The sequence below is a fragment of the Alligator mississippiensis genome, chromosome 4, assembly GCF_030867095.1.
Source record: "Alligator mississippiensis isolate rAllMis1 chromosome 4, rAllMis1, whole genome shotgun sequence".
In the NCBI taxonomy this organism is placed as follows: domain Eukaryota; kingdom Metazoa; phylum Chordata; order Crocodylia; family Alligatoridae; genus Alligator; species Alligator mississippiensis.
This window is the reverse complement of record NC_081827.1, coordinates 156734884-156754187: the sequence shown is the minus strand read 5'-3', so window position 1 is coordinate 156754187 and position 19304 is coordinate 156734884. Positions and strand designations below refer to the sequence as shown.

The window sequence follows — 19304 nt, the reverse complement described above, 5'->3', positions numbered from 1 at the left end:
TGCACTAATGGAGATAGAGAAAATGGTGATGGAAATGCTCACCATCAACAGCAATAGGCATCAGAGCCTCCTGCATCTCTTCCTTGGTTAGATGGACTCCCATGCTGGTCAGGACAGAGTCCAGGTTACTGACATCATCTCTGTCCTCTAAAAAGAAAAGAGAAAATATTAGAATCGTCACCGGTTGCTTCCTTTTTCATCTGAGTGTCTTTCATGACATTATTCCTTAGTGTTCAGCAAAAAGGGGGAATACACTTTGATAGCATGAAGGTGATGATAACGGTAGTACTTTGCCTTTCTGTAGTCCCATCCCTCTGGGGGTCTAAAGGTACTTTACAAGCAGAAGATTGTAATAAAACTTGTTCTCACTTGGGGAGTTAGGAAAGTGTTACAATCCTTTTAGAGTACTGGACACTGAGTTAGAGGCAGATTAAGTTTGTTTGAGGTCAGACACCATCCAGTTATTTGTTTCAGTTTGCTGCAGAGGGAGGAATAGAACCCAAGTTTCCAGGATTCCATATGTATTCTTTCAGTGAAAACACCCTACTTACTAAACTGCACACTGCCTGATGAGCCATCTGGAACCCATAACATGCATAAATTAGTGGTGTAACTAAAGGCAAGATGACTTATTGAAGGGATTAATGTATCCCTAAGTGTTGGTTATTTATGTTTGAAACAATCAGTAACATATCCAAGACAGAAGCTCCTTATCTCTGATAACTTCCAGTATCACATAGAAGTCATTCTGTATCTTTGCAAGCTCAGATGGAGTGTACCATACATTATTCAGCTCATGTTTCTAATAAGCAAAACATGATCAAAGATGAAAGTGGACAGAATGCAGTCTACTAAGAATCCTGTCTATCAAACTGTTCATGGAAATAGAGGGAATCTTTTGTTTCACTATGAAACAGCTACTACAGTCATGATTAGAGGTTACTTCTTTGCAAGACTTTATGTGAGGAAAGTAAGGGATGTGCATGGTTGTAGGATCACGGCCCCATGTTATAATGTTGGACACTCAGGGATTGGGAAAGGCTAGAAAGAAGGTTAGTGGTATAACTTTTTTTCTGGCCATGCAAAGTAAGTACTACACAGACTATGATTACATGATAACTTAATGACACTTGCCTTATTCAGTGCACTATCTACCAACAATCTTCATTTTATGTTCTCACTTACCTTTACTTGTGGGTGATTTCTGGAGAGCCCTCAGTCCCTCCATAAATTCACCTAAATTCACCTTCCCATCCTCTGCAAGACAGAGCACAGTCAGGGTTATGGGAAATAGCAAACTGGAAGTAAAGAACAGACAGGCAGAGGGGAACTGGGCTCAGGAATACAGTTCTTGAGAGTTGCCACCAAAAAGATACACTGTCACGTAAATTGCTTACAACTTTGTTTGTTCTTAAGGCCCAAATGATGGAATCCCTGGCAGGTCCATAGCACTGGCATCAGAAAAGTGAAGGCACAAAATTCAAAGGGCCAGATCCTGCTCTTATTGACATGGATGGGAAACCAGACCGATTCCACTGGACCACATGTCTTTTTATTGCGTAACTCCTCTACACTTATAGTGTCATGAGTTCAAACAGCAAAGAACCTCATTTTAAGACCCCTTTACACTGACATGGCTGAGTAAAGTAAATTTATTAGAAATGAGAATCAGCAATTCAATCCATTTGTGCCATTACTACAGCTTCACACATTGCACAATCTGGGCCAAGGATGTTATTTCAATGGATCACTTGTCACACCATATATTGTGCACACATCACACCCTCATCATCTGACAAAAATCAAAGTTTGGCACAGAGCAGGAGTCTGGTGCTGATTTGCACTCCCTCACTCGGTACCTTATGAATAGAGAGGACGGGGAACACTAACCATCAACTGTCATATGTTTCAGGGCCTCCTGCAGCTCCTCGTTGATTAGGTAGACCCTCATGCTGCTCAGGATGGAGTCCAGGTGCTGGATATCAACCTTATCACCTAGAACGGGTAGGGAAAGTATAGGCATTAGTCAGTGGAGAACTTTGCCTGAGTAAGGGGAGAGTGTAAATGAAGCAGGGACCCTGGGGTGTGATTTGTGCACAGAATTTGCAATGCCCCTCTCTGAACCACCCCAATCCATAATTTCCACCTTTCTCTAAACTTGTGAGCCCATGTTCTCACATACTGTTGGCCTGGGATGGTCTCCGTGTGCTCATCATACTCTTCATAAACATACTCAAGCTGATTTTGCTGTCCCCTGCAAGTGAAAGCACCACTCAGAGGCAAGGGCCAGGTACAGCAGGGTTAAGAAACAGCTGCAGGAACAGGGCTTCAAAACCTGTGGTTCAGTTTTCTTACTTTACACCTCTCCAGTCATGCAAAGAGGTTTCCCTATACCCTGAAATCCCGATGCAGGGAGGAAATCAACAGGTGGGACACTGGCTTTGGGTCACCTTCTCTATTATGGATTTGCCAGGAAATATCAAGCTTTGAAGGGAACTCTGTGCTGTGACTTTTCCCAGCTGCCTCCTGAAGACAGAAGTAGATAGATAAAAATGACAGCATACCTTGTATCTCCTGAGAAAGGTCAGGGGAGGGGAGAGGAGAGGAGAGGGTGAGGTTTAGCAGCTATGCCATGCTCATTCACTACTAGGAGGCAGCAGACTCTTGCACTATTCCTCCCTACCCCATGGTGGCAGCAAGAGAGCTCAACCCCCAGTCTGGGCCTCTGAAAAAGCTCAGGTTTCACTAAAATGCAGGGGATTGGAAATGCTCACCGTCTACAGCAATATGCTTCAGTGCCTCCTGCATCTCCTCACTGGTAAGATGGATCCCAAGGCTAGACAGGATGGAGTCCAGGTTGCTGACATCAACTCTGTCCCCTTTACAGTGGGAAGAAAATATAAGAATTTGCAATGGTGGCATTGACTCAAACCCTTGTTATCTTTGATACTTGTTATTAAGACACTGAAGCCATCCTTTTTACTTGCAAATCAGCAGGGGCTTATTATACACTATTGAGCTTGCATATCTAATATAGTAAGAATTCTCAATATAATTCAGGAAAAGCTAGATGTGGAAACATTCTAAGACATTAAATATTTAATTAGATGCTGTCTTTTACTCTGAAGAAGCCCCTATGAACGTGTTTAAAAATTACTTAGCACCACTGGCTGTAGCTGTGTTTCACAACAGTTCATCATTGTTTCACATGTAGGATGTCACAAACATCCATAATACTATGACATCCAAAAAGTTCTGATAAATGAATGGTGTTAAGGCCCTGATTCTAGGGACACAGGTTCATGCACTTAACTTGACCTGTGTCACTTCAATGATACTAAAAGTAAGTGAAAAGAAGCATGTGCATGCCTGCAGGACCAGGGGGTAAGGTGACAAAGTCAGAGTCAGGAGCTAGGAAATGCCAGAATGGAAGTAGCCATATGACCCTAAGTCTATCTTTTTGTGTAGAATCATCATGAGAGAGACTTGAATTAGATTAAATACATGAACACATAGTATTTCTGCCAGAGGACTTCTGGCTCTTATTCAGTGCACTATGACCTACTGTCCACCTCTATTTTTACATTCTCACTTACCTTCACTTAAGGGTAATTTCTGGATAGTTCTTACCCCCTTCGTAAATTCACTCAAATTCCCCTTCCCATCTGCTGCAAAGAAAAGCAGAGCTCAGAGTCAAAGGAAATGACAGAAAGACACTAAGAACAGGGAGGCATTGTGGAACTTATGTCATGACAAGAGCAAGAAGAAAATGTCACAAAGGTAACTGAGATCTATCTTCTTCTGAAATGGAAAGTTACCCTTGAAAGGGGTCACAAATTTGGGATAAAAAAGTGAAAGAAATGCCATTAAATGGAGCCTGATATTTCTCCCCTTTACGTGTGTATGAGTCTGGATTGACTTTACTTGACCAGATTATGATTTGCATTAAGGTCACTTTCTATTGCTGTTATGTAATATAGAAATATAATTTCAGCCCATTTAAAGGTGATTTTAAAATAACAGAGTGGTTAAAAATTGACTTTGATTTAATAAGAATCAATTGTTTCATCTACTGGTCTCACTGATGTCACTCCAAATCTCTACCACTGTAAGTGGAAGCAGAATCTGGGCTTGGGAGGTAATTTTTAATGGATGTATTATCTCTTGTATATTGGGCAGGCACTGTATCACTGTCATCTGAGAAGCACAAGCATAAGCAGGAATTTTAACTCCCTACTAAATTCTGCTTGTTTCAATTGCCCCAACACTTTCCAAACTGAGAGAAGACTGGAAACATCAATCATCCAGCTGTATGTTTCATGGCCTCCTACAGCTCTTTGTTTGCATGGCTGTTGAGCACCCCACCACAGAGACCCCAGGTTATAGAAATGGATTCCTGGATGCAGACTGGTGTTTCCAGGGAGCTTCTGTGCTCTGGATATTTCCAGCTGCTCCTTTGAGTATACATGGAAATGGCTTCTGGGTATAAAATAGGAAAGGCAGCTAGGAGAAGAGGTTAGTGCTTTTGCGGTACTCCGGCAACTGTTAGATGGAGCAGCCTTCTTCGTCACCCCTCCTTAGTACCATGTTGGCTCTGGAGCTGTCACCAGGGACACTCTTTTGTGAAGCAGGGGTGAGGAAGGGAGGCAGACAGGTCTTCTCAACAGAATAGAACTCAAAATGTTCCATGAGGACTGACAGAGTTTTTGGGGTTTTGGAGGCAGAGCCTCAAGACAATGTAAGGCAAGGACCAGTGGGCTTAGGATCAGAAAAGCAATTTTAATAACAACGCACAGAGTTTTCATTCTGTGATACAAGTGCATGGGAAGGGACAGGATGGAACAGATGAAACCAGTCACATATCTTAGTTAAGATCCTTCAGCATTCAAAGAAGACAATGGGAATCTTCTTACTGACTTCAGGGGGTGCTGAATGAGTCTCAATATAATAAAGAGAAGAAAGGGGCTCCAAGGAGCAGGGAAGGGAATTCCTGACTGTCCACTTATACAGGGGATGAGTTCCCTTATTTGTGGCTAGTATACCTCTACAAGCTCTGGAAAAAAGCATATGTATCCCAAACTAAGAAACCAGGGCAATGGAAATGCTCACTTCTATCTGTGATATGTTTCAGGGCTTCCTGCATCTCTTCACTAGTTAAGTGGATACCAATGTTGTCCAGGTTACTGACATCAGTTCTGTCCTCTATAAAAAGAAGGGAAAATATTGCATCCCATACTGGTTCCTTTGCTGTACGTATAAGTATTGTTCACAGCAACTCAGCTATGTGCTATTCTCTAACGTGCAGCCAGGGTGAGAGTAAGATTTGAACATATAAGGCCACTAATGACAATCCTTCTCCTCTGCCTTTCTTTTGTCCCTTCTGTTGAGGATGTAAAAGCATTTTAAAGATTGAATAGGTGAGGATAAGTATTATCATACTTTTATAGAAGGGGAAACTGAGGCAGAGAGAGATTTAGATGAACAGCTGATGACCACGCCTTGCTAGGTTATTTGCCCAAGAGTTTACAGAAAATGTGTAGACAGAACAAGCTGCCTGAGATTTTGGTCCTGTTCTTAGCTAGAAGGTAGAAGTCAGGGTAGATAGGCATCTATAGACTAATTAAATAAAATATAGAGAGAGCATAAGCTTTTGTGAACTCAAGCTCACTTCATGGGCATCTGATGAAGTAAGCTTGAGTTCACAAAAGCTTATGCACTCTATGTATTTTATTTAATTCGTCTGTAAGTGCATATCTACCCTGACTTCTGCCTGATGTCAGACTAAAGTGGTTATGTACCTCTCTTAGCTAGAAGACTATCCTGCCCTTCATACACTACCTGCTAAGTAATGCCAAACACTTGAATACCATGAGGCACTGTGGATGAATCCAGCTAGTTTCAGGTTCATTTATTAGGTTTGAAAAACTTAGTGCTTGCCTTAGACACAGCCCACTTTTCTCTTTGGATAGTTCTAAGTTGGTATTGCATTACCTTGCTGTTTTCAAGCAGCCAGGGAATGTACTATATGTTATGTAGCTTGTGCATCTATTACCTCCTAACATGACTAGTGAAAAGCAAATCCAGTTTATTAAGGGTCCTGCTCATGTAACCAGTTTTTCATCATAGATAACTGAATTCTTTACATCACTCTCAAAAAGGCCTTGATAAAAAGTTACCTTAGCTCAATTTCTCTTAGCTTTGGGTCCTTGGGAGTTATTGATGCATCAAAAATATTATTATTCAACACAAAAACTTGGGCTAAGAGGACATTATGATGGCTCCAGAAGCACGAACATTAGAATATGTGCTTCAGTTTACTTGGACAAGTACGGTAAATGTTTTTGGTGAACTATTTTCAAAAAAATATAACATGCAGTTCATAGGGAGCAAAAATAATCATGAATTTGAGTCAGATTTGATGAACAGTTTTGGGAAGAACTGGGGGGAAATTTTTACAATTCCAAAATATTTCATTTTAACATTCTTGAAATAAATCTTTCTGACATGTCATTTCCAAGTGGTATTTTTAATGTAAATGTTTAATCTAAAATTTAAAAAAAGAGAAAAAAAATAAAAGGTTGGTAGAAGGGTTATTTAATCCAAAGATTCCATAACACTTGATTTCAGATTGAATGAAATGAATAAAAATAATATATATTTTTTTTGCTTTTGCCATTTTCATGACCTGACACAGTGATTTCTATTTCATTTTCAATCACCTTCATTTTCCCCCCATGATTTTTCAGTTTGGACACTGAACTAGACAATGTATTCTATATCCAGGCACATATATGCCTCATCCCACTAACTGTGAGGTGGCAACTTGAGAGGGAAGCGGAGCATCTGTGTGTTTGCAGAATCAGGGACTAAGATCACCAACTCAGGCACTAAATCACGAGATCCCTGGATAAAAGTCTCTCCCATTACTCCAATTAAACCTCTTGTCTGGATACACTATTAGATGATCTTTAGTTACATGATCATTGCATACTTTTCTCCCCAGAACTTTGCCTTTGTTTACTGCACTTCCATCTAACAGCTATCTGTATTATTAGGATCTCACTCACCTTCAGCAGAGGGTAATTTCTGGACAGTCTCCACTACCTCCATAAATTCACGCAAATTCATATTCCCATCTGCTGCAAGGCAAAGAACATCTCAGGGTCAAAGGAAGTGACAAGCAGCTAGTAAAAGGCAAACAGGCATAGGGGATTTGGCGTCAGTGCTAAACTGTGCAGCAGTTAATGCCTAGCAGAGACCCTTGCTTAGAAATGTCCTCTTTCTTAACAAAAGCTTGATGACATCCTTGAAAGGAAACATGAGGTTTGGAAGGGAAAAGAAGAACATGAAGCTCAAGGGGCAAGGTCCTGCTCCCATTTACACTGGTGGGAATGCAAAGTGACCCCCTGGACTGGATTTTCATTGACACTTTGGTCCATTTACATTCTTTGGCTGTGGGTATGACTATAACTCCTCCCACTTCAAGGCCCCTTTATTCTGACCTGATGGAGTAAAATGAAGTTGGTGTAAATGATAACTAGCCTATTCACCAGTTTTGTTAGGTCTGAGTTATTCCAGATTTGAACTTGGTTAAGAGGAAGCCCCATCTGGTTTTAGAATGTGATTTTAAATGGAGTGATTGTCTCTTGTATCTACTGTGCACATATCACAACATTGCCATCCAACTAGCACAAAGCACAAGCACTCAGACAGACTATTAGTGCTCCTCACCAATTTCAGGCCTTCTTCCCCACCTTACAAACAAAGTGAAGACTGGAAACACCCACCATCAACTGTCATGTGATTTAGGGCCTCCTGCAGCTCCTCATTTGTTAGGTGGACCCCCATGTTGATCAGGATGGAGTCCAGGTGCTGAATGTCAACCTTATCCCCTAGGACAGGTGGGGAAGAAGTAGATATTAGTTAGTGGGGAGCTTTGCCCAATTAAAGCAGAGAGGAGATAAAAGAAAGACTTGGAGGTGTCATTAAATGTCTTATCCCAGGACTAGGGACCTGTAGTACACAGGATTCTTGAGAATCATCCTGGAAAACGATCTCAAGACTAAATCCTGCAAGGTGCTGGATGTCCCTGGTTCCCACAGAAGTGCCCCTATGACCAGGGCCACTGTAGGGATGCTGCCTCTTACTGTCAGATTTTCAAGTGTGCCCGAGAGAGCTGGACTCTGAACTCCCATTGGCTTTCAGGCCTCACCCTGACTTGTTCAGGTGCCTTTGAAAAATCTGAGTTAATAGGCATCCTTGGTCCTCTTCACCCATCAAAATGTTGAGGATTTGTAAAGGAGGGATCCAAAGTCAACAGGATGCATAGAATCTCATCCTGGTGAATGGGGTGGCCTGTTCCCAGAAAGATGCAGTGATCATTCTTTTCACATGTAAATTTTGTCCACCCATTCTTAGCACCACTGGGTATAAAAGCTCTCACTTACTGTCATACTGGGAAGGCCACTGGGTACTCATCACTCTCTCCATAACGTCTTTCAGATCCACCTTTCCATCTGCTGAAAGATGAAATGCAGATCAGAGACAAAGAGGAAAATCAGAGAAAGGGGTCAAGTCTCCCTCACACTTCGGCCATGCAAATGACTCCTTAATGCATCTAGTTGCAAATGTAGTTGACATGCACCTTATGATCACTTTGTATTGCCTTGACTGTTCCATGGCTCAACCAGAGGCTCTAGAGCAGTGGTTTTCAACTTGTGGTCCATGGACCCTGGGGGTCTGCAGACTATATCTAAAGGGTCTGCAAAAGATGACTATGATTAATCAAAAGTATGTGAATACCCACACTTACAATTCAAAGGGGCCTACACCTCCATTAGAAATTTTTTAGACTCAAATGAAAAAAGAGTTTGAAAACTGCTGTTCTAGAGCCTTGGTTCATACTTTTGTGAATTATATGGGAATCTTTCTATTTACATCAATGGCTTTGGATTAGGCTGCAATAAAAAGGAGCAAAAAGATTAGAGTTTGATTTTGATCTTGCCCGAGGTAAATCTGGAATAACCCCATTGCAGTCAAGGCAGGAAGATGTTACAGACTGGGTGTGAAGGAGCCATACATCCATGTTGCATTTCGCTGCTGAAGGGTGCACACTGTTACAAAAGACAGAAATACAACATTCTTTCAAATATAAGACACTCTTATGTTTAAGACATTTACTTTTTTTAACCCCCAACATATGAAAAAAGAGCCTTTCATTAAAGACACATTTACAAGGGTACAGCCTTGTATGCTGCATACAAGAGGTTTTTACTTATATTTAAGACACAGCCCAATTTTAGAAGAAATAATTTGTTTAAACATGTGCCTCTTATATTTGAAGAAATAAGGTAAGAATAAAGGGGCAGGTACATTAAAGCACATTACGGTAAAGAAATAGTAGACTTCAGGGAAATAAGATGTGATGGCATAGGTGAAAATTACATCAGGAAGGTATAAGGAGGTGCTCAGCCTTTAAGGGCTGAAACCCAATAGGCAGGTGGTTAGTATTTAATAGACTGCCTAGCTGGAAGGCGGGAATCCAGCGGCGACTGATGATGTCTAGAAAATGAGGGTGGAGCCACAAAGAGGGTCAAAAGCCCCAGAAGCAGAGCACAGAGCCTGGGTTGCTCCTCTCAAGGTGTGACAAAAGACTGCAGGTTGTTGGTTTGTTTGCATGCTTGGTTATTTTGTTGTTTGTTGTGGGGGCATGGCTGTCCCATGTAAAATAAACTGGCTGGACATCTTGAACACAGAGCTGATTGGTCATGAGAAGGGCTTGGGTGAGTGATGATTTGTGTACAAAAGGCTTAATACAAAGTCTCTTAGAGACTGCATTGGCAGTTCAGACTTAGAAAGGGATTACGAGCTCTGTAAGGTCATGGGAGACTTCAATAATAGTCCAACTTTCCTAATGATAGGATATTTCAATTTTTGTGACATAGACTGCATAATAAATATTACTCATAACAGTAGGGTGAAGACGACTCTGGATAAGCTAGCTGATAGATTTCTCTAAGAAACTGTTGCTGTCCAAGAGGCAAAACTATTTTAGAACTAGTATTGGCAAATAGCAAGGACACTGCAGAACCAGCTGTAGGAAATAATCTGGGGTAAAGTGATCATGAAGTGATTTCAACTTAGTTTAGGGACAAGACCAGATCTTTTACAAGGTACGTGGACTTCAAAAGGGCTAAATTTGACAAAATAAGGCAATCAATTAACAAGAGCACTGGATTTGAAAGCTAACAGACTTAGACATGGAAGCAGCCCAGAACTGTTTTAAGGCAGAAGTGCAAATTAGGGGCTACTACTGGGGGCTTAAATCTCAAGCAAAAGGAAAGAAGGCTACAGACCTTCATGGATGAACAGGAACCTCCCCTTACATGAGCCCTTAAAAATAAGCAGTGTAACAGAGGCTGTTACATAAGGAATCCATCCCTTGCAGAAACCGCAGCAACTTGAACAAGAGGGTTCCTAACTAGAGCCTGGCAAGGGCAGTTATCTGACCAAAAAAAGTAGTTAATTAATTAGCTGTGGGAGGGACTTAAAGGAGCAGAAGCCTCCTGGTTTTAAGCAGCTGCATGGGGCTAAGCTGGCTGTGTGGGGCCACAGCTGCAGGAGGGCAGGCTGGCCCTTGATTGACAAGGAAAACCCTGTGCAGACCTGAGGAAGACACCTAACCACAGGAGGGCATGGCTTCTGGACATACAAACCCAGGGCCTGAGCCAGAGCAGGCGATCAGTCTGGCCCTGCATGTTGAAGGCTGAGGAGCTCCTGAGAGATGCCTGCAGCAGATGGACTAGCAAGCACCTGAGTTGCCCCCAGAGGGAACAGAAGGGGGCTAAGGGCCTTGTAGTACGGTAGTGATCCAGAGCTGGGTAACTTCTTCTGTTCATGTTGTGAATTAGGTGTTAGGCTGGAGGACCAGATTGTGCCTACGGGGGGAAGTTTGGAGGCCACGGAGGGGTGCCTGCTTGGGCACTTGGCATTAAGCAGCCTGGGTCAAGGACCAGAGCACTAAGGACTGGAGAGACAAGCAACCTGGCTCAGGGTCAAGGAGCCGGAGGCTGAGGACTGGAGAAGCAAGCAGCTCAGCCCAAGGTAAGAAACCAGAGAACTGAGGGTGGAGTCGGTGAGGGCAGCCTAGCCTGGGGTCAGGCACCCTGAGGGCTAGGGGCTGGCCCAGAGAAAGACACAGGAACCCAGAGATGCAGAGAACAGACAAGGCTGAGGCTAACAGCTGGGCCTGGATCAGTAGGCCTAGGGTGGAAGCCGGCAGCCAGAGGAAAGGTTAGGGAGGCTAAAGCCAGAAGGGCTGAGGCCTCTAGAAGGGACAGAAAGGTGTTCAGGGTAACATCTGTGAGGCATGAGTGGGGCTGTAGGGGCAGGAGGAGGTCACATTTAACCCTTAAGGTGAATAGGACATAAGGAGCTGGTACAGAGATGGAAAGAGAGAGAGCACCTTAGGCTTACCAGCCTTTGAGGGTAGCCTCCCTTCAAGTTTTATAAGATGTGACAGGTGAGGAACCAGGATGGGACCCTGGGAGGTGACGGCAAGAGCCAGGCAGGGTCTAAGCGAGCACTAGGGGGCATTATGGCATTGGAAAATGGGACTGATCAGCATGGAGGAATATATCTGTGGGGAGAGGTGGACACACCAGAGGGCAGGGAACAACTACAAGCAGACCTGGACAGGTTGGACATATGGGCAGAAAACAACAGAATGCAATTCAACAAGGAGAAATGCAAAGTGCTGCACCTAGGGAGGAAAAATGTGCAGCATACCTACTGCCTAGGGAATGACCTGCTTGGTGGAACGGAAACGGAAAGGGATCTTGGAGTCCTAGTGGACTCCAAGATGAACATGAGTCATCAGTGTGACGAAGTCATCAGAAAAGCTAATGGCACTTTATCATGCATCAGCAGATGCACAACGAACAGAACCAAGGAGGTGATACTTCCCCTCTATCGGGCGCTGGTCAGACCGCAGTTGGAATACTGTGTGCAATTTTGGGCGCTGCACTTCAAGAGGGATGTGGATAACCTGGAGAGGGTCCAGAGAAGGGCCACTCGTATGGCTAAGGGCTTGCAGGCCAAGCCCTATGAGGAGAGACTGGGGCACCTGGACCTCTTCAGCCTCTGCAAGAGAAGGTTGAGAGGCGACCTTGTGGCTGCCTATAAGTTCATCATGGGGGCACAGAAGGGAATTGGTGAGGTTCTACTCACCAAGGCGCCCTTGGGGGTTACAAGAAATAATGGCCACAAGCTAGCAGAGAGCAGATTTAGACTAGATATTAGGAAGAACTTCTTCACAGTTAGAGTGGCCAAAGTCTGGAATGGGCTCCCAAGGGAGGTGGTGCTCTCCCCTACCCTGGGGTCTTTAAGAGGAGGTTAGATAGGTATCTAGCTGGGGTCATCTAAACCCAGCACTCTTTCCTGCCTATGCAGGGGGTCGGACTCGATCTATTGAGGTCCCTTCCGACCCTAACATCTATGAATCTTTCTTTCCTCGAAGAATGCAGGAATAAAGTGAGAATGAGTTCAGCTAAGCCATTGCTCAATCTAACAAAGAATATTATAATAAACAGCCAAAACTTCTTTGGAAGAATCAGGGCCCTTGTATGCTGAAGATGACATGGAGATCATGGACAATAAGGGTATGGTCCAGGAACTGAATGAAAACTTTGCCTCAGTCAAAATCAAGAAGAAAAGGAAATAGAGGAACTTGGTGGCATACTGCATGGCAAGGAGGATGTGACTATAGATAATACCACATCTGAGGTAAGCCTCCACTCCCCCCAAAATTCCTGCCCAGGCATATGCATTGAAGGTCTCGGTGGCCCTCATACATATACCACAATCCAGGAAGATTGATGGTTGCTACATCTGAGGTGGCAGTAAAATCTGTATTACTTGTTCTAACAAGACTGAGGTGGGGTGGGGACAGATGATCTCTACATTAGGATCTTGAGGGATTTGGCACTTGAGATAGCAACTCCTCTAGCATGGATCTTTATCAAATCCATCAGCTTGCTGACAGTGATCTGTGACTGGGGGAGTGAGGGAACAGATGTAGAACCTACTTTCAGAAAAGAGAGAAAGAGAGCACTTTAGTCAATTACACGCCTCTTAGTTTCACTTCCGTGGTACATGAGGTTGTAGATACTGAAAGAAAGAACAGTCAAAGACACGAGAGGAAACGGAAAATGAGACAAAATACAACATAAGTTTATCAACAGAAGGTCATGTCATACTGATTTAATATCCTCCTCTGGAATATAATAGTTTTTTGCATAAGAGCAATGCAATGGAATTAACTTCTTGATCTAAGCAAAGCTTCTGATACTATGCCTCAGGGGAAATTACAAACTAAACTGGAAAGGATGGAGATCAATGCTGAAATTGTGAAATGCATAAGGCAGGGTATCAAACACACCTTCACCCTGGATGGGATCCAGACTGTGGGGCTCCTTGTGGGCTGGGCCCAGCCCAGGGCACAGGGTTGGTTCCATCCCAGGGCATATAGCAACAGCAGCGACCACTCTGGCTGTGACACACACCAACAGCACAGCTCTGTCTACCAAGGCATGCCTCATGCTGGAGTCAGAGCTGCTACTGCTGTTGTTTACTCTGTGCTGATGCGGCAGCTCTAGCTCTGGCTTGGGGCATGCAGTGGGGGTAACAGCAGCTCCAACATTGGGACTGAAGGCCAAGGAAGTAGGGCCATAGCAGTGACGACAGGCAAAGTGACTGAAGGGCAACCAGGGCTGTATCAACTATTGCTTGCCTTCCTGTCACTAATTGTCACATTGCCTGGGGCCCAAGGGCCCTGGATTCTGATGGGCCACACACCCCTGACTTCCAGTGGCTTGCAATAGTGTGGTGGGCTGGATAAAGCAGTTCTGCAGGCCAGATGCAGCCTATAGACTGCACATTTAACACCCTGACACAAAGAGTTGAACCTACAGGAGATTACAGTAAGTTCTGTGAAAAGGAGAGTTTTCTGGCTGAGTACTAGTTTTGTTCCCTGGGGATCAGTCTTGTGATCTTTCATGTTTTGCATTTTTGGACACAACCTTAGAACTGAAACTAGATGTATTCTCATGAGGTTTGCAGATAATGCTAAGCAAGGCACATTATCCAGTCTTCTTCTGTATTGGCAATTATAAAGTAAGATTTAAATCTTGTGGAATGGAGCATTAGTAATGAAGTTTAACAGCATGAAGCTTGAAGTCATGCATATAAGTACCAATAAACAAGGGCTTTGGTTATAAGATGATGCACACAGACTGAGGACAATTGAGGAAGAGGGGAACCTGCATGTACTGGTCAGTCTCAGGATAGGTATGAGCTACTTATGAAAAGGCTAGTGCAATCCTAGGGTATATTAGGTGGGGTATATGCAGTAGAGACAAGGAGGTATTGGTACTGTTGTGCAAAGTATTGGTAAGACCCCATCTGGAGCACTATGGGTGTGTCTACATGCTGCCCTCATCTACATCACTGTAACAGCATGCTGCACCACTGTATGGTGCACTATGGAGATGTAGTGATCATGTGAGTCTACACATGATCCACAGCTACTTCGCTGTAGTGCTGTGCTCTCCCATCTTACTGTGCCACTATGGTGAAGCAGCGGTGAAATCTAATAGTGTGCTATGCGCATGGCGCAGTACATGCAGTTGCTGCACTGTGCTTTAGCACTGCCAAAAGGAAGTGCTAAAGCACAGCACAGTGCAGTACAGTGATGTGTAGATGCACCTCACGTGCAGTTCTCATCACTAGTGTTCACAACAGATGAACTTAAATTGGAATGGGTTCAAAGAAAGGGAACACACCCAAAAATGAAGTCTTGGCCAAGGAAAAGAGGAAATGTAGCTTATGGGAGAACCAAGACAGGGGTGAAAATAAATTATTACATTGGAGAAATTACTTGATTCCTTCCTGGAGTTTTAGTTTAAATCCAGGGTGTCTAACATATGGCCCATGGGACAGATTGAGGAGCTCCACAGGCTAGATCTGGCCCACTGGGTTACCAGTGGGCCAGGAAATCTGCAGGCTTGGCTAACAGGGGCTGTGGCCTGCTGCAGAATTCAAGGCTCTGGTACCCTGGTAGACATGGCTACTGGCAGCAGGGGGATGAGTGAGGGCTATGTTGCACAGCCCTCTGTTGCTCTGTGGTCACCTGGTCTGTTGCTGCTTGTCCTGCTCTTGCTGTGGGGGCTGCTTCTGCTATGGTGGCCACCACTGCCCCAAGTCCCAGATCTGGCTTGGGGCCCAAGTGTGTTCGCACCAGGTTTAAATGACTGAGTTGCCCCGTATCCTGATTTACACCAAGCTCAAATACAAATGTGCACATACACACCCAGCCATGTACACAAGGGCACAGATACACATATTCCCTGGCATAGGGTCCACTGAAAAAAACACAGAGACTTACTGCATTACTTACAACTAATGGTAACTTGTCCCAGCACCTTCTGAAGCTCCTCTGCAGTTAAACAGATCCCCATGTTGGCCAGAGTGGAGTCCAGGCTATTAACATCGACCTTTTCTCCTTAGAGGAGTGAAAAATATTTAACACAGTATAATATCTCTCAGGGGGAAGGTCAGAGCCTTTATACTGGCTCATAACAATAACATGAACTAGTTTTGGGAGGTAAGGGATGTATGTGTTAATTTACTGAAAGGCAATTCCAGGGGCTCTGGGTGTCATTATCCAGCGCAGAGCTGTCAGGGTACTCAACTCCCCGCATACTCCTCCGTTTTTGCTGACAACATACATTTGTTTTGGGTTTTTTTAAGCAGCACAGAGTTGGGACTAGAGGGTTCAAAATATATAAAGCCTGATTTTCATTTGCACTAAGGACTGGTAGAAACACAATTCACACTAAATTAACTAAATCAATTTCTGAACTGATGCAGTTCCCCACTCTGCTCCCCCCCTGTATATGGGCACTTCTTTTGGATTTAAGATGCTATATTCTGATCTAGATTAGCCCAGTAAAACAAATGACTTAGTCTAAATCAGTTTAAGGCACTCAGTCTTGTTGACTGCATATTGGATGTACATTATTTTACTCAACTGGTTGCTAAACCAGTTAAATCAGTGCATGAGCAGTGTGTAGATGATGCCTAACGCTGCTTAACACTGCTCTGGAAATGTAAAAGAGCTTGACACTGATGCCAATTTCACTTAAATTCACATGGAGTGGTGTAAAGCTACTCGGGTGTGAATGAGTATCAGACTGTACAGAGCCCAGCCCTGACCTAGCTGGAGAGCCCTTCTTTCCTGAACCTTAAATCCTGAATCCTGTGCTTCTAATCCTTTGTGAGCTGCACAGATTGTCCTGGCCCATCCTACTTCTGCTATATAGGTGATGGCCTGGTTTTCATAGGTGTCAAGGGGATTTAAATGCACACCTCAAAGCCATTCCAATGGGAACGATGTATCTAAATCCCTTAGGCAGCTTTGAAAATCTTGGTGAAAGACTTCAGATCTGCCTCTAACACACACACACACCCCACAAATCAACTGCACATTAAAAATGTGTAGGTTAAGCACAGCTCTGAGGAGGATCTTGATTTTTAGATCTTGTAAGAACAACTATATACCCAGCAACCCCTCTAATGCTACACTGTGGAGCTGCAAAAACAATGCTGTATGTAGTCAGATGCCATGGTGATGCATCCAGTACAAAAGTCTAGATCAATGGGAGAGGAACACCTACTGCTTTCCTAGCATTTCTGATGCTTGGATCCTTGTGTTATCAATTGGGTAAGTGACTCAAAACTCTTCAGCAAATAAGATTCAGGTCAAATTATTTTTAAGGCAGCAACTAAATACCAAGCAGAGAGACTGGAACCTGTCCACTGCTGCCCAGAGGAAGGCAATGAACATTAAATCAAATGTGGCACTTCATCCTTATCTCCCACTACCTGTCTTCATTTCAAAGTCCTCACACACCTTCAAGTCGGGACTTTCTCTGGGCAGTTCTTGCTGCCTTCATGAACTCAATCAAGTTTACTCTCCTGTTCACTGCAAGAGCAAAAGGTTATAGAGACAAAGGAATGAAGACCAAACAGCATAGTTGGGCAAAAAATTTGTGATGGTACAATTTTCCATAGGAAAAGTCCTGTGTCATCAAAATCAAAGTCCCTTGCAGAAACCTACTAATCAAGATGACATTTTCTATTAGAAACATTTTTGATTTTTTTCATTTCATCTCAATAATACATGTGTTTTATATCTCTCAGATAAAACTGTTTGATTTTTGTTGAATTTCATCTGATCTCATCTAAAAAAGTTAATTAAATTCATAAAGTCCTGTACTTGAGACAGAATAAGCGCATGCGCAAATACAGACTGGGAAATGACTAGCGAGGTTGTAGTACTACAGAAGACCTGAAGGTTATGGTGGATTATAAACTGAATATGAGCCAACAGCATGATCTTGTTGCAAAAAAGGCCAGCAACATCCTGGGTTGTGTTAGCAGGAGTGGCACTTGTGAACAAAGGGAAGTGATTTCTCCACTCCGTTCAGCACTGCTGAGGCTTCAGCTGGAATCCTGTGTCCATTTTTGGTCCCCACACTTCAGCAAGGATGTGGACAATTTGTAAAGAGTCCAGCACAGAGCCAAAAAATGATTAGGGGCTTGGGAAGCAAAACTTATGAGGACACACTGAAAGAGCTATGGTTATTTAGTCTGGAGGAGGGGAGGCTGAGGCAGGGGATTTGATAAAAGTCTTCAAATACCTGAAGGGTGATTATAGAGAGGATGGAGATAGGCTTTTCTTTATGGCAGCAGGGAATATTTAGGTAGGAGGTTAGGACAAACTGTCTGATTATGAGAGTGGTCAGGCGTTGGAATAAGCTACCTAGAGAAGATATGGAATCTCCATCCTTGGAAACTTTCAAAAACAGGTTAGACAGATACTTGGCTGGGATGGTTTAGTTAGGGATAGTTCTGCCTTGAGCCAGGGGGGCTGGACTAGATGACTTATGAGGTCCCTTCCAGCCCTACTTTTTTGATTCCTATGATTTTACAGTTTCGTATTATGTTTGAATTTCACTTCAATATTCTCTTTATAGATTACACTTAATATTTTCTGCAATATACATTACTTGCAATATTTTATATTATTAGGTCTCAACATGATTGCAAAGAAAGAAACCTTTTTATTATATCAAAATACAATGATTAGATATTACCAACACAAAGCAGTGAACTTCAGCCTTTCCAAATCAAAATGTCTTAAAATTTCATCTTGTGTGATGCTAAGATAAATTTTGAAATGTAAGAATTCTTTCCTACAAAATGGACACTCACTTTCTGTCCAGCTGTGGTTAGCAGAGCAGAAAGATGAAAGCCAACTCTTTCAAATACTGGGATCCTCCGCCTTTGAGATGTTGTAACAGGGAGTCAGGGGCTTGTGTTACCTAAAGGGTTAAGCTGCAGCAGAGATATCCCCAGGTTGGGGAAGGCTGTGCATTATGGTCTAGCTGCAGAATAGGACATGGAACAGGGTGGGCTACCCGGGCCATGGCCCAACCAACTTTTAGCTCGTTAATTTAACTAGCTATGCAGTTAAAAAAAATAGCTATACAGTTTTAACTGGAATGACAATTGTACACTTGTGGGTTGTATAAATTAATGTGCTAAAAGTTGGTCGGGTCATGGCCTGGGTAGCCCATCCTGTTCCACAGCCAACGTGCTGTAGGACAGCAAGCAGCCAGAGACCTGTAGGTGGCAAGTGCCTATTGTGGGTCACAATAGCTGCCTAGCAATAGGATGGTAGCACAGAGCCTTGGTTAGGCAGCAAGAACACTGAAGTAGGCTGCTTTGGAGGCTGAGGTGACACGGGTGGGGTCAGTCAGCACAGCCTTGACCAGAAGGCGATATAAGCCTGGGTCTCTGAAGCAGAAGAGCAGCGCAGCCTTGAACCTGGCAGGGAGAGGAGCTCCTGCCAGCTCAGGCTGAGGCATGCAAACTGGAGGCCTTGTCTGGTACTTCCAGGGCTGAGACAGCCAGATGGTGCAGAGGTGCATAGGCGACTGGTGCCACCTTAGTCGGGGGGGGCACATGCTGCCCCCGCCCCCACAAGTGACCAGTCAGTGACCGGGGGGGGAAGGGTGTCCCCTGCGGCCAGTCTTGCATGGCAAAACGTACCAACTGCTGAGCGGCCGCACTGCTCCCGAAAGTGGCTGTGGTACATTGGATGCTTCCACTCCCTGGCTGGCACTCGGGGGGAGGCGGCACTGGTGCTCCCACCTGCTGCCCTCCCTGCCCACTGCCTAAGC

At 43.8% G+C, this 19304-nt stretch overlaps 1 protein-coding gene across 2 annotated transcripts in view; it reads right to left on the bottom strand.

The window, feature by feature from the left end:
• Positions 1 to 8517, bottom strand: part of EFCAB3 (EF-hand calcium binding domain 3) — a 48318-nt gene extending 39801 nt beyond the window's left edge. Inside the window, exons 1-9 of one of the 2 annotated variants that reach the window (XM_059726834.1) lie at positions 8448 to 8517; positions 7788 to 7892; positions 7068 to 7139; positions 5110 to 5202; positions 3597 to 3668; positions 2775 to 2879; positions 1891 to 1995; positions 1186 to 1257; positions 43 to 147 (exon numbers count right to left, since the gene is read on the bottom strand). In XM_059726834.1, the coding sequence (XP_059582817.1) occupies positions 43 to 147; positions 1186 to 1257; positions 1891 to 1995; positions 2775 to 2879; positions 3597 to 3668; positions 5110 to 5202; positions 7068 to 7139; positions 7788 to 7892; positions 8448 to 8490 (772 nt within the window). In that variant the 5' untranslated portion in view covers positions 8491 to 8517. Of the gene's footprint in view, positions 1 to 42; positions 148 to 1185; positions 1258 to 1890; positions 1996 to 2182; positions 2250 to 2774; positions 2880 to 3596; positions 3669 to 5109; positions 5203 to 7067; positions 7140 to 7787; positions 7893 to 8447 lie in introns of those variants that run through there. The other variant, XM_059726835.1, reaches the window with a different exon arrangement.
• Positions 8518 to 19304: the final 10787 nt, after the last annotated feature.